We start from the raw sequence: 14,938 nt of genomic DNA on the forward strand, positions 1-14,938 counted from the left end.
GGGCAGGCTTGTTCTCTTGCTTTTTCCTGAGTTAATCCCAAAAGTGAAAGGTGAGAGGAAAGCAGTTCAAGAAGGCAGCCAACCTGCCTCTGCCAGGCTTTGGATTCGATGGGCCATGGCGGGTGACTGCAGTTAGCTCTACTCATCCTGATGAGAAAGACACACTTGCAGTGGAAGCGTTCACCTTTGCACAGACATGGACACATTTCCCACCACACCTTTAGCAGTGCAAATCTAAAATCCTGTGCGTTTCAAGCTGCATTCAGACAACTCTTTGTGCAAAGGCTCAGCAGTGAGGGTAATTCAATAAGGGGTGGGGGATGGCAAATTATTTGAGAAAGATGAAAGTCTTAGGGCCAATGCATAGTTTCAAAGAGAGTGGACTAGACAGCTGTCCTCATTCTTTCTGTCCATTTGTCTAGAAGCAACAGAGGTCTGCATAAGGTATTTCAAGTGCTGGGTCCTTGGACCCATTGTTTCCCTGGCAAGTCCTTCCTTCCCCCTCCCCCTCCACCTCTCCCCCAACCCTTCAATCACTAAAAGCACAGCAAAGTGTCAGTCAGGTCAGCCGTCATGGTGCAGCAGGTTGAGCTCCTGCTTGGGCCACCCACATCCCATTTTGAGGTGCTGCTACAAGCCTGGCTGTTGTGCTTCTGATCCAGCTTCCTGCTAATGCAACTGGGAGACCTGGTGATGGCCCAGGTGCTAGGGTCCCTGCCTCCCACATGGGAAACACAGATGGAGTTCCTTGCTTCGGACTTCTGCCTGGCTCAGCCCCAGAAGTTGTGGGCATTTGGGGAGTGAACCAGCACATGGAAAGCCACTCTCTCTCTCTGTTTCCCTCCCTCTGCCACTCTGCCTTTCAAATAAATCTTTTTTAAAAATCACCAAAATATCTTTGTAAAACTATATAAACAGGGGCCAGCCTTCTGGCACAGCAGGCTAAGCTGCTGCCTATGATGCTGGCATCCCATATCAGAGCACTGATTGGAGTCGCAGCTGCTCTTCTGATCCAGCTCCCTGCTGATGTGTCTGGAAGAGCAACGAAGTATGACCCAGTACTTGGGCCCCTGCCACCCACATGGGAGGCCTAGATGAAGTTCTGGGGCTCCTGGCTCTGTTGTAGACCAGCCCTGGCCATTGCAGCCACTTAGGGAATGAACCAGCAAATGAAATAACCATCCTTCCCTCCCTCCCTCCCTTCCTCCCTCCCTCCCTCCCTCCCTCCCTCCCTCCCTCCCTCCCTTCCTTCCTTCCTCTCTCTCTCTCTTCCTTCCTTTCTTTCTTTCTTTTTTCTTTCTTTCTCTCTCTCTTTCTCTCTCTCTCTCACTCTGCCTTTCAAAACAAAATAAATCTTTTTTTAAAAACTCAGGACCAGCAATGTGACATACTGGTCAAGCATCCGCCTGCGGCACCAGCACCTTATGTGGGTGCCAGTTCAAATCCTGGCTGCTCCACTTTCAATCCAGCTCTTTGCTATGGTCTGGGAAAGCAGTGGAAGATACCCCTAGTGCTTGGGTCCCTGCACCTGCGTGGGAGACCTGGAGGGAGCTCCTGGCTCCTGGCTTCAGATCAGCCCAGCTCTAGCTGTTGTGGCCATTTGGGAAATGAACCAGCAGATGGAAGACCTATCTCTCTCTCTCTCTCTCTCTCTCTCTCTCTTTCTCTCTCTCTCTGCCTCTCTTCTCTCTGTAATTCTGAATTTCAAATAAATAAAATAAATCTTTGAAAAATATTTATTTATTTACTTGAGAGGCACAGTTACAGACAGAGAGCAAGAGAGAGAGAGAGAGAGAGAGAGAGAGAGCCCATACGGGGTGCAGATGGCAACTTAACCCACTACTCCACAATGTCAGCCCCAGATAATCTTTTTCAATCAGAAAGTTCATTGTGCTATGTGGCTTGGTCTGCACCTTGCTTTTATCACTGAACAGCATGCCGGAGCTGTCTTCCCAGATAGCACGGATGGACCTACCTCATCCTTTCTCATGTGTTTGACAAGTGTTCCTTACCGGTTAACACTGAGATCATCTGGGCGTTTTTGCCACAGTGTTGCAGCGAGCAAGCTTAGTCACATGTCTGTGTGTGCTCTTCCTACCAGTGAGATTCCTCACTCATAGCATTTTCTTCCTAATGCTGCCAAGCTCTGTTATATCTCCATTTAATTTGAATTAGGGCCAGGTCCAGCCATCTGAGGCCAGATGGTGCTTTCCCCTGGGGTCCTTGCCCAGGATCCCATGAGTTCTGTTAACCCAGTGAGAGCCAGAGAGAAAACCGCGAGGGCTGCTCAGACTGCCGGCACGCCCGGCCTCGGCTGCCTCCTCTAGTGGCTCCCTCGTGCGGCCGGTGTGGGGGTGGGAATGGGGGTGAGCGCTGTCACGGAGAGCCATAGCCGATATCCCTACCTCAGAAGACAAGACTGCAACAGAAGAGCGTAACAAGCGTGGGCTCCGGGCCTTTGGATGGAAGACCTCGAGTCTCAGGGCCAGCCAGCCATTTTATGAAGAATGGGCAACCATTGAGCAAAAAGGGTGTGACCAAGTAGGGAAATGCAGCAGGGCCTGCCGGTCCTGATTCTTCTGGGCTCATCTGCACAGCATCCTTCCCTGCCATGTACAGAGCAAGAGCCTTTCTGAGATGAGGATTTTTTAAAAAGATTTTACTTACTTATTTGAGAGGCAGAGTTACATTTAGTGAGAGGGAGAGACAGAGAGGTCTTCTATCCACTGGCTCACTCCCCAGATGGCTGTAATGACTAGAGTTTAGTCGATCCAAAGCTAGGAGCCAGGAGCTTCTTCCAGGTCTCTCATGGGGGTGCAAGGGCCCAAGGACTTGGATCATCTTCCACTGCTTCCATAGCAGAGAGCTGGGTTCGAAGAGGAGCAGCCGGGACTTGAACTGGCACCCACAGGGGATGCCTGCGCTGCAGGTGGAGGCTTAGCCTACTAAGCCACACTGCCGACACCTGAAATGAGGATCTTAAGATCCACCATCAAACAAGGTAGGTCAGAGAATTTCGTTATGGCCAGCTAAAGACAGAAAGGCAGCGGAGGATCGGAATAGTATGTTCAGGCTTTAAGGCTTGCTTTGGGGAAAAAAGGGGTTTTAGTGCCCGTGACCCCTTTGGGAAGGGAAACTCTGGTTCCTATGCCTTGCCTTGGGGTGTGGGTGCATAGAGAAGAGAGCAGGAAGCCAGAGGACAGGAGAGGGACAAGGAGAACTTTGCTCCTGGGGCCCTCACTTTGGGGTATTGGCTTCTGAGCCCCCCAAAATTATCAGTGCTGAAAGTAAGTCCCTGCACAGTGCAATGTGTCCTCATCCATGGCTGCGCTGATCTTTTCATCCGATGGGGGACGTCCTGGCCACACTGTTTCTTCTTGAGGTAAATTCACCTCCTAGCAATGCTCATGGCCACTGGGGCAATAAGCCTGAGCCTGGAGGGCACTGTCCTTTGCCTTATATTCTGGGTTACAGCTGTTGTTCCCACACAGCGGGTCCTCCAGGTTAGAGTGGCTGGATAGGGAGGAGTCTCTCACCACTCCCCCAGGCCTTTCCCACTGCCTCCCGCGTTCCTTCACAACACGGTCGGAGTCTGGTTCCATAAGCCCAGGGAGCACCTGGTTGTCACCCATCTCAAGGCAGGTCCTCCCTTAAAGAACACAGAGGTCCTTTCCCGCTTGATCAGTTTCTCCCCAGTGGAAGCCCTAGGCCCGGCCCAGTCACTGTCCTCTGTCCTGGACACAGGGCGAGTCGTCCTGCTCTCAGAATGCTCCAGTTCTCTGGAGAGCAGTGGCAGGTAATAAATGCAAGCACAAGCAGGCAATATTGGAGCGTAACGGGTGCTGCCAAGACAAATGCCAGGTGAGGTGATGGAGCGACTGCGTGGGTTCCTTTTGGTGGGTATTCAGAGAAAGCGAGACTTGAGGCCTCACTGATCCAACCAGATGAAGGTGGAGGGACCCGGCATGACACATGATGGAGGCCTGTATGACTGGAGCAGAGACACAGGGGAAGAATGTTGAGACACAGCCTCCGCAAAAGGCTATCCATGAGGCTGGCATTGTGGCATGACAGGCAAAGCTGCAGCCTGCAACGCTGACAACCCGTGTGGGCACCGGTTAGAGTCCCAGCTGCTCCACTTCTAATCCAGCTCCCTGCTAATGTGTCTGGGAGAGCAGCAGATGATGAACCAAGTACTCGGGCCTCTGCAACCCATGTGGGAAACCAGATGGAGTTCCAGGCTTCTGACTTTGACCTGCCCCAGCCCTGGCTGTTGTAACCATCTGGGGAGTGACCCAGCAGACAGAAGACCTCTCTCTCTGTGTCTCTTTCTCTCTGTAACTGTGCCTGTCAAATAAATAAATCTGGGGGTGGGGGGGTGGGGGAGTGGAGAGGCAGGCAGGCTGTTCTGGGCTGGATCAAACAAATACTCCAGGGCAGTGACCTTGAAGGCCTCTTCCAGCTCAAATGTCCTCAAACCTCAAATAAAGATCTAGGGAGCCCTGTCAGCCAATCATGACTCCTGAATCTGACCATGTAGATTTTGTGATTTTTAATTTTTAATTTTCTTTTTTTAAAGAGTTATTATTTATTTATTTGAGAGGTAGAGTTACAGACAGTGAGAGGAAGAGACAGAGAGAAAGATCTTCCTTCTATTGGGTCACTCCCCAAATGGCTGCTACAGCTGGCGCCGCGCCAATCTGAAGCCAGGAGCCAGGTGCTTCCTCCTGGTCTCCCATGCGCGTGCAGGGCCCAAGCACTTGGGCCATCCTCCACTGCCTTCCTGGGCCACAGCAGAGAGCTGGATCAGAAGAGAACAGCTGGGACTAGAACTGGTGCCCATATGGCATGCCGGTGCCACAGGTAGATTAACCTACTGTGCCATGGCGTTGGCCCTAATTTTTAATTTTCTTATTTTCATCCATTCAAAGATTTATTTGAAAGGCAGAGTGATACACAGAGAGAAGGAGAGTAGTTTCTGCCTTTTTGTCTCATCCTTTTCATACTGTGTTTTCCCTCTCTTATGTAGCCTGCGTTTGTTAAAGAAATATTCCCATTTTCTGGTAGATATCTAAGCTGACTCTTAGCATTTAAGTGAAGCCAAAAGGTCAGGAAATGCAGACTCCTTCTTCATGGCTGTTAGCTGTGCCTGGCCGGGGCGTGATGAGCATCAGAGAGAAAGGCTCATTTTCCCTATTGATGCACCTGCTGTTTCCAACTAACCCCTTGTGCTGTGATTCCCCAGGCAACAAACGAAGCATTGTGGAGTCTTTTCTGATCTTCTCAATGGGCAATTATACATCTTTAAGACAATAAATTTTGTCCGTAGAGCTGCTGATTACATTCACTTCTGAAAATGCCTAAAAACAATGAATCAAAATTTCTTCTGCCTCGTTACATTGAGATGCTCATCAGAGACGTAACAGAAGGTACGGTGGACCTGGAAGCAGGTGTCCTGGAGCGTGGCTCTTCTGGAGCCAGCTGTGGGACTTGGAGTCTTCAGCCTCACCTCCCCAAGCCTGGGGTTTCTTACCTGTGTGAAAGCAAGAATGCTGCTCAGAGAGTTGTCAGGGGTGGGCGGGAGGAAGCTTGCGAGGCGCTGGTGTGTTGCCAGTTCTTAAGCTTGGGTGCTGGGCAGTCCCTTCACACCTGCAGGGCCTTGGTTTAGGAACCTGCTGAGCATAACAACATCTGAAGATGTGCAAATCCTTTATAAAGAACAATATAGGGGCTGGCGCTGCGGCACACCGGGTTAAGCTATGCCTGCAGCACCGGCATCTCATGTGGATGCTGGTTCAAGTCCTGGCTGCTCCAGTTCTGATCCAGCTCCCTGCTAATGTGCCTGGGAAAGCAGCAGAAGATGGCCCAAGCACTTGGACTCCTGCACCCGTGTGGGAGACCTGGCTCCTGGCTCCTGGCTCCTGGCTCCTGGCTCCTGGCTCCTGGCTATTGTGGCCATTTGGGGAGTGATCTAGCGGATGGAAGATCTCTCTCTGTCTCCTCCTCTCTCTCTAACTCTGCCTTTCAAATAAATAGATAGTTAACAAGAAAAAAACAGTATAGTATTTGCATATAACCTACACATGTCTTCTGGTATGCTTAACATCATTTGAGATGACTTATAATACTTAATACAATGTAAGTGCTGTGTGAATCATTGCTACACTGTTTTGTTTAGGGAATAATGGCTGGACAAAAAAAAATCTGTACAAGTTTAGTACACTTGCATTTTTTGGATATTTTCCATTCCTCTGCTGGTTGAATCCACAGATGTGGTACCTGATACAGAGAGACAACTGTATGTGTTTGTTCTGCTGCTCAGTTTTAAACTGTTTTACACATTTTGTACATTTATGGGGTATATGACGTATTTCACATATAAAGAAGCAGCAGTAGGTACCTGCTTATTCTTGACAGAAATGGATGCATTTTCCTGGATCTCCTGGCAAATGAAATGAACCACGATAGAAGAGACATTCCGCTTTCTCAAATCAAAGCTCATTCTTTTCCACCTGGTCCAACTGAAAGAGTAATCAGTGAACATTTCATGAGGACAAAGGGCACATGGCGCTCAGTGCGGCCCCTTCCACCGTGGCCCTCCACACTCCTCACTGGAGTTCGCTTAGTTTTCTCAGAAATATGCCAGGAAGCAAAGCACAGAGAGAGTGTCTTAAAAGTAGCAAGAGAGAAGCTTCTAGAAGCATTTGTGGGTGTACCTCTATTCTACAAGAAAGAAAGCGTGTTATTCATGCTGCTCTATACTTCGCTTTGTTGTTGTTATTGTTTATGTTATGTTATGAAAAGATCTTTCCCTATCAGCCTACGGATTTGAAGCGATCAGATCTGGTTTGGTGAAGCTCATGGGAGCAGTGTGGAGCATGGGTGTGGGGTGCCACGTGTGGGGCCTGTTGACCACACTGCAGCATCCACTCCACTAGGGACAGTTTCCAGGTGCTAGGGACTGACCTGGCTTAGATCATTTCCATTTTCTGAGCAGGAAACCAGAGTTCCTGCGGCCACCTGGTTAGTCTGCATTTGCTCCTGACCCCTGGGCTCACCTCCATCTCTTTCCTGAGGCCAGCAGATTGAACCTTCAGATGCTGGGGAGCTGGCTCATTGCAGTACTGGGAATTGAATTTGCTGGTGCTCTCACCACCCTCTCTGTTCTCCGAACTTGAGGGGAGTCAGGGCAGTGGTGTTGATGCCTCTGATGGGTGAACTGCTGATCCCAAACCCCCTGCCATCTCCAAGGGCTTCTTTCTGCTGTGGTTGGAAGGTTGTCCTCAGACTCCCTGTGACTCCTGTAAACCCTCCTGTTCCATGGTGGACTTCGGTGACTGCTTTCTCACTGTCTGCTGTTAACCCGCTCTCATCCCTGCAGGTGCGAGTGATGGTGGACCTGTGCAACAGCACCAAGGGCATCTGCCTCACAGGTAGGCTGGCCGACCACCGAGCCAGGGCCACCCACAGCACATGCGTGTGCTGGCCAAGGGGACCGTGGCAGGGTGTGCACCCGGGGACCCTGTGTGTTATGAACATGCATGTTTGTCTGCTTTCACCACATGTCTTGAACATGCTGAAAAGCAATTGTAATATAATGAGGAAAAATTAAGTCTTCAGGATTCCCATGGAAATATGGCCATGGAAGATAACGAGGACCTGGGTGATTAGCAAAGTGGGGTACTTTGAACCTGGTGTCTTTCTTATCCCCATTGGCTTTAAAAAGGGAAAAGGAGAAAGGGCCCTTGCTAAGTGATAGAGTTCTTTGATAAGAAGCAAGTATGTCCCTATAGCATAGGAGAGGGGGCTTCAAAAAGTTCGTGGAAGGTAGAATTGAAAAAAATGTTTATATTGGTGCACAAAAATTTGAAATTCATTCATATGAAGGATTTTCAAAAAGTTCAAGAAAATGTATATTATAAAAAGTTATGCATGAATTTCAAAAAAATTGCATAAAAATAAAATTATCTTTTTAAATACATATGTATAGGTATGTATGTATGTATTTGAAAATCAGAGTGATAGACAGATTTTGCATCTGCTGGTTCACTCCCCAAATGGCTGCAACAGCCAGGGCTGGGTCAAGACAAAGCCCGGAGCCAGGAACTCCATCCTGGTCTCCTGTGTGGGTGACAGGGTCCCAAGTACTTGTGCCATCCTCTGCTGCTTTCCCAGGCAGAAAGCAGGGAGCTGGATCAGAAATGGTGCAGCTGGACTCAAACCAGAACTCCAATATGGGATGCTGGCATTGTGATCGGCAACTTAACCCACTATACCACAGCACTGGCCCCAAACTTATCTTTGAATTGCATTATTCTATGAGCTTTCTGAAGTACCCTCACATATAGCTTGAACATCTGCGAGCTCATTGGGGCTGGAGGTTGGATCCCTTGGCGCAACTGGAGGTTGCACTCGGTGAATCCAGGATCCAGCTAGCAGACATGTCAGGCCCTGGGGACCAGGAAGGGCTGATGGCTGACAGATGGGAAAAGGAAGAGATGGCGTTCTATACCTGAGAGGAGCGCCATTTGCCTCCCGCCTCCGGAAGTGAGAGCCCAGAACAGCCCTCGTTGTCCCCCACGCCAGAGAAGGCTCTGGCCAGGCGGAGGACAGTCCTTTGGGGTGGATTGGGGGCACTGCCTTTCCTGCCTCTCCAAAGGGCATGGAACACCCTGAAGAAATGAGAAACTTATTTTCTCCTAAGAACAGCCCGCTGGGCTCACACTTCAAAAGATCACGAGACTATGAAGCCACTGGAAGTTTGTGGGGCCCAAGTTTGTGGGGCCCAGGTGGTACGGCCACAGGGTCTGGGGCAGTTCTGGGCCCTCCTCCCCCAAGGAGCAACCGGGTCCAGTGCATATGGGGTGTGAAAAGCCTAGCCCCTTGCCATCTGCTGTCTCCCGGTTCCCGTCATGCCTGAGGGCGAGTTACGAGGGTAACTCACTCCACGAATTTGTTGCATGCAGAAGCCAGTGGTTCCTGTGGTCAGCCGCTGAGAGAAACTTGTCTCAGGAAGCCCAAATCCAAGTCTGACTCCCATTCGCTTATTTTGACCCTGGAGAGGAGAAATGGATCCTGTGGCTTCTTGGGAAATGCTAATTGCATTACTCAAGTCACACTTGGGCCCTCACGGGAAATTCAATATCTTCAGAACAGCTCGGTCCTTTATTCTGAAACCCTTGAGACTTAAGCACCTTTCTTCCATCTGTGGAAGTCCCCTTTCAGAGTCCCCACGTGTGACAGCGAGGAGTGCTAGAGAAATGCTAAAATGGATGGAATTGCAGGCACAAAAGCCTTGTCGAGAGGCACAGGAAAAGCATCTTCCTTTCTGAGTTTTATAGTGACAGCCCTGAGAGCCATCGAGACCACTTAGAGGAGAGCGATGGGGAGCGCGGGTCCCCTCCGCGCTGGAAATGGGTTGAGTAGGTGATTCTTCGGCACCTGCAAATGCTTGTCAAAAGCCAGCACTTTCTCCCTTGAAATTAGGTCTCCTTTTGCACAAAAAGCTCTTCGATTAAAACTTAGGTGTGAAAAGTATGAGTTACGAAGCCCTGGAGCCAGGGAGCCCGGATTGCACTGGGCTGCTTTGGGCAGAGGGTCTTGGCTGGGGCCCAAGAGGGTGCTGAAAGGCAGGTTGCCTGGGGGCTGGTGCCCTAAAGCAAGACGTAGCTTTATGCTGGGTTCAGATGCATGTAACTTGAGTGTAAAAGAGTGTGTAACTTAAGGCTACTCCAGCTATGCCAGCAAAATTCCATTCCTGTCCCTGATGGAAAATGTCTAAACAGCACTGGCTGAACATGTATGTTAGGGCCAAGGCACTTCAGGTCCTCACGGCCAAGTGCCCCCAGCCCAGGGATGGCACTTTGTCAACACCCCCCACACCCCCTGTGTTATATATTAATGTTAGCCATCGCAAAACACACCAGACACCGGAGTAAGGGAAAGGGTTTATTGGGGAACACCTTACAGACTGGAGTGAAGGGGCGGTGAAGGAAAAAGAGAGAAGGAGACTGTAAGAGAGAGAGACAGAGAGGGAGAAGAGAGACAAGAGGAGGAGAGAAGCCAAGAGAGTGCAGGAGAGAAGGACCAAGATAGCACATGTTCAGGAACAGGCCCTTTTAAAACTTTGCCTGAGGGCTGCCAGGGAAGCAGGAGCAGCGAATCCCATTAGGATGGGGGTGGAGCCTGGCTCAGGTAGCTGGGCCTTGTGGCCGGCCACCTGGCTAAAACTGCACCAGTTTCCTAACACCCTGCACAGGCCAACTTCATGTGGATCCCAGTTACTGCGGAGCCTGGCCTCGTGGCATTCTTCTCTAGTCTTCCAGAAAGCCATGACTCATTGCTTGGAGTGGGCACCTGAAAGAAAACCTGTCTGCCACCCCTTTTGTCATTTCTTAAGGCTCCCATGGTTATTGTTTGAAGTTGAAATCCCCCAGTGAATGGGACTGAGCTGAAGCTGCAGTGTACTGGGGATGTGTGAGCAAAGATGCCTTTCCAAGTCAGGTGCCTGCCACTAGCCCAACAGCTGGTGGTTGGCCCTGTGCCAGGTGTACCAGTGCACAGGGGGTAGGGCTGAGGCCACAAAGCTGCAGCCAGTGCGACACTGGGAAATAAACACGGCGGCCACACGTAGAAACCGCTCTGGGGGCTGATTGTGTTTCTGCTCAGCTAAAGGCACCCACCAAAGCTAGCTGATTGCTTTAGTGTTGGGAGAATCAGCCTCCAAGCGTGAGAGCTGCTCAGGTCATCTTACAGAGCACGCCTAACTCTCGTAGGAAAGGAGGGGGCACCACGCGCCTTTGGGCCTGAGCCCCTGTCTAGCCCTGAAGCTGGTGTTGGCGTGAAGGCCAAGTCCTGGCTAGGGGGGAGGAGGAGGAGGAGGGGGAGAAGAAGAGTCAGGACCAGACCTCCAGACTGGCAGCCTCGAGTTTATGGAGCTGCATCGTTCGCTAGCTCAGTCTAAGACAGCAGAGCCAGGCCTGGCTTTCCCAAGTGTCGCATTTGGCTTGGTTTGGCTTCCTCGTTTCTTCCATCAGAAGAATTTGGGAAATGCGTAGCCTCTGCCTCCCTGGTCGCTGCTGGGCTAAGCAGGTGCCTTGGTTTCGAGAGTGCCCATTCAACAGCATCCGTGGGTCACAAGGGAGGCTCCGGGGGAGAGAGGGGGGAGACTGGAGGTCCTCGGGGGTGAGTCGCTTCCCCTTGATTCTGCATGGCCACTGTGGGAAGAGCCCGGTGCTCAGGGGCCTGCTACGTTGGCCACTGGCCAGTGCCCTCATGCTTGTCTCTATCACTTCCACCCCACAGCTGCGGAGCCTGTATTTCCTATCTGAATTAAGACTCTTCTGGCTGCTAGTAGTAGAAGCCCACTAGAGCTTACTTGAGAAGAAAAGCCAGGGTGTGGGGGAGGGGCAGGGAAAAGGTATTAAACATTATTGTTAGAGGGAGTATCTGTCAAGATGAGTTAGGCCAAACTTTGGTGCCGACCAAACCACAAAACCTCAGTGGCCTCACCCAGCGAACGCTTATCTCTCATTCCACTAAGTGCAATGGAGTTTGGGTGAATCTTCTAGATAGTTCTGCTTCCGCCAGGGGCTCAGGGAGCCAGGCTGTGGGCTGGAGAAATGGAAGAAACTCAGTTGCTCAGGTTACAATCTCGTTAACTTGTCTGAGTGCTCAAGCAGAATGGTCCACAGTAGGACACGCCTCTGCAGAAGCACAGTCCTTTTGCTAGGCTGTCTGTAAATGATTCATCTATCCTCTTAGCTTCCCGGGGACTGACCCACTAAGGGGAGGTATCTGTTACCCGACCTGAGCTCGCAGCTTTCCTTGGCTGCTTCAAGCAACAGCAGAGATTCCCCGAGCCAGCATCAACAGTTCCCCTCAGCGGGCTGGACAGCACTGTCCTGGGCTGACACCCCTGTGCCCGGGCTGCACCAGGGCCTTGTCTTGCATTCATTGGCACTGATTAGATTGATGGCTCGAGAGATGATTAATAGATGCATCTATGGTGAAGCCAGCTCAGTAGCTATTCTCGGTGCATTGAAGCTAACGCCAAAGTGGTTTGCTTGGCATATGAGTCTATGCCAGTTTGTTGTTCAGGGTCTTTGGGGCTGATATAATGAGTTCTAGATAAAAGGCCCGGGATCGGTTTCTCAGGGTCAGCGGGTGACTGGGGCATTCGGAAGGGGGAGGGTGCTCTTCGGTGGCTGCGGTGCTGGCTTCTCTATTCCGCTGTGGTTTATCATCTGCATTTCTTTTTCTGTTGTAGGACCTCCCGGCCCCCCAGGTAAGAGCCCCTGGACTTTCCTACTTCAAGGGGAGGCTTTAGGTGGCTGGGTCCCTAGGATTCCACTGCAGGGACAGGGGAAGGGGAGGAAGAGAGGAGGGGTGTGTTGGCAGCCCTGGCTACGTCCTTTTCTCTCTCTCGGCTCCTCTCACTTGAGAGCCTGTCATCACCATCCCATCCCCATCTCTGCTTCCAGAGAAGGAGGGAAGATGCAGAAGAGGGTGCAGAAAAGGCACAGGTGCGGATGTTTCTAAAATGTTCCTGTCCCGTGTCTTGCTGCAGGACCTCCGGGAATCGGTGGCTTACCAGGGCACAACGGATCTGATGGACAGCCTGGCCCCCAGGGCCCAAAAGGAGAAAAAGGAGCCAACGGGAAAAGAGGGAAAATGGGTATTTTGGCAGCTCTTCTAATTAGCTTCTTTGTGGCTTGTCTCAGTGGCTTCATGTGGGATGGGCTACAGCGGGGCACAGCGGAGTGAGCTGCTGCTTCTCCAGGCTTGCCTGGGAGCCAGGCCGTCCTGGCTCACCAAGGGCGTACTTTTCAGCCCATCCCTGACGAATGTGTACGTGACGCCGGAAAATCTGTCTCGCTGGGAACAGATTTCCAGCTCTGCTCGCTCTGATGCAGGTGGAGAGGTGGGAGAGCAGGAGCAGGCAGCCCTGGGAAGCCCTGATGGGCCCTGGGCAGCCGTCACTGCCGAAGCCCCACGTTCTCTCAAGGTTCAGCACCTGCCTTGCCCACTCTCGCCTGCTCCTCCCCAGCGAGTCCTAGCCTGGTTGAAGTTCAGCGGCTAATGTCAGCCCTGGGAAGGTGTCGCTGGCTGCAGGAACAGCTCCCAGTGTCGAAACAGAAAGGCCATGAGAGGGGCAGGGTTACACAGAGAAGCCCCAAGCAACCTCACCCAAAGAACGTGGCACCTGCGTGGTGAGAGACCCCTCGGGGGCCCTTCTAGGAAAGCCCTGCTCTTAGCCAGTCAGGGCCACTGCTAAGGGCAGGAAGAGATGACTTTTAGTTGCAAGTCCCTATGCCACCAGGCACAGCTTTCCTGTTTGTGTTCCCAGAGCAGGGACGAATGGAAATCTCTCCTCCACCCGCACAACTTTGCTGGGATAAACAAAGACAGTCCAAGCAGGAGAAAGGCCGTGCCCAGGCCACAGCCCAGGTGGTGTCCCCGCACCCGCACCGTCCACAAGCTTCTGTCCCCTCCTTTTCCATAGGGGAGGAGGAGACAGGGAATGGAGACAATGTTGAGGGCTTGTGCAAGATGCCTGGGGAGAGTGGCTGGTGCAGGAAACAGATTAGCTCATACCAAGATAACCACTGGAATTTGAACCAGCCCCAGGAGTCCCTCCAGGTGGGTCATCTGCAGTCCCCTGTAACAAAGACAATTCTCCAGAGCGATGCAGCCTGTGCCTGGGCGGCCAGAAGCTTCATGGCCTTAGGGGGACCCCGATTCTGAGCCCGCCTCTAATGCCTTCAGTTTCCTTTTGATTGTACTGCTCAGTGGGCCACAAGGTGCTACTCTGGGGGTGGGGGCGCCGTTCGCTGGGTCCCAGCACCTTGGTGAAGTTCTCATTGCAGTGGGGAGGGTGGAGAAGTGGGCCTGCTGCACGGCCAGGGCAGGCGGGCAGAGAGGAGGAGTGAAGGTGGGGAACTGAGAGCAGAGGGGCAGCACGGCCCCACCGGGTCGCCCTGGACAGCTTAAGCACAGTGATTTGCTGGCCAGCGCCGTGGCTCACTAGGCTAATGCTCCGCCTTGCGGCACCAGCACACCGGGTTCTAGTCCCAGTCGGGGCGCCAGATTCTGTCCCGGTTGCCCCTCTTCCAGGCCAGCTCTCTGCTGTGGCCAGGGAGTGCAGTGGAGGATGGCCCAGGTGCTTGGGCCCTGCTCCCCAAGGGAGACCAGGATAAGTACCTGGCTCCTGCCATCGGATCAGTGCGGTGCACCGGCCGCGGTGGCCATTGGAGGGTGAACCAAGGCAATGGAAGACCTTTCTCTCTGTTTCTCTCTCTCACTGTCCGACCTTTCTCTCTGTCTCTCTCTCTCACTGTCCACTCTGCCTGTCAAAAAAAAAAATTTAAAAAAAAAAAGAACAGTGATTTGTACTCGGAGCAAGGTGGGGAGGATTTTTGTGGCACAGGGCCAAGCCCTACTCTACTGGTGAGGGGGAGCCCAGCAGCCATGCTGAGGGGGGCTGTAGGAGGGAAGGGAGAGGCTTGGAGCAAGGCAGTGCAAAGGTACTGGGGTCTGTTTGTCAGTGGGGCTCTGTTTCTGGGAAGGCCTCCTAGGGTGGGCAGCGTTGGCCTCAGATGCCTCACTGGAGCTGGGGATGGAACGTGAGTCACTGAGGGCCCCGCTAACCCCGTGCTGGTTGAATGATGTCAAAGCCAACCCTTGAGATGGAGGGCTGCTGAAAGAAAAGGACTTACTGGGCTGAGACCATTTTTCTGTAGTGAACGTTTAGGGAAGGAAGGGCTAAGCTGTTTATACTGAGTCTACCTTGGCTGTCGATGTGGGGGCAGGGGTTACATGAGGGAAGAGGAGGGCTTTGGGACAGGAGGGCCATACAGAAGAATTCATTGCTTTTGTTGTTAAAGATTTACTTATTTATTTGAAAGGCAGAATTACAGAGAGGGAAATAGAGAGATCT

The 14,938-nt window shown here is 51.9% G+C and overlaps 1 protein-coding gene across 1 annotated transcript in view; it reads left to right on the forward strand.

The window, feature by feature from the left end:
* GLDN (gliomedin) overlaps positions 1 to 14,938 on the forward strand; it is a 57,693-nt gene that overhangs the window by 21,245 nt on the left and 21,510 nt on the right. The window contains exons 2-4 of the mRNA XM_002717725.5: positions 7,382 to 7,433; positions 12,269 to 12,286; positions 12,569 to 12,676. Of these exons, the coding sequence (XP_002717771.3) occupies positions 7,382 to 7,433; positions 12,269 to 12,286; positions 12,569 to 12,676 (178 nt within the window). The remainder of the gene's footprint in view (positions 1 to 7,381; positions 7,434 to 12,268; positions 12,287 to 12,568; positions 12,677 to 14,938) is intronic.

This window comes from Oryctolagus cuniculus, chromosome 12 (assembly GCF_964237555.1).
Source record: "Oryctolagus cuniculus chromosome 12, mOryCun1.1, whole genome shotgun sequence".
Taxonomy (NCBI): Eukaryota; Metazoa; Chordata; class Mammalia; order Lagomorpha; family Leporidae; genus Oryctolagus; species Oryctolagus cuniculus.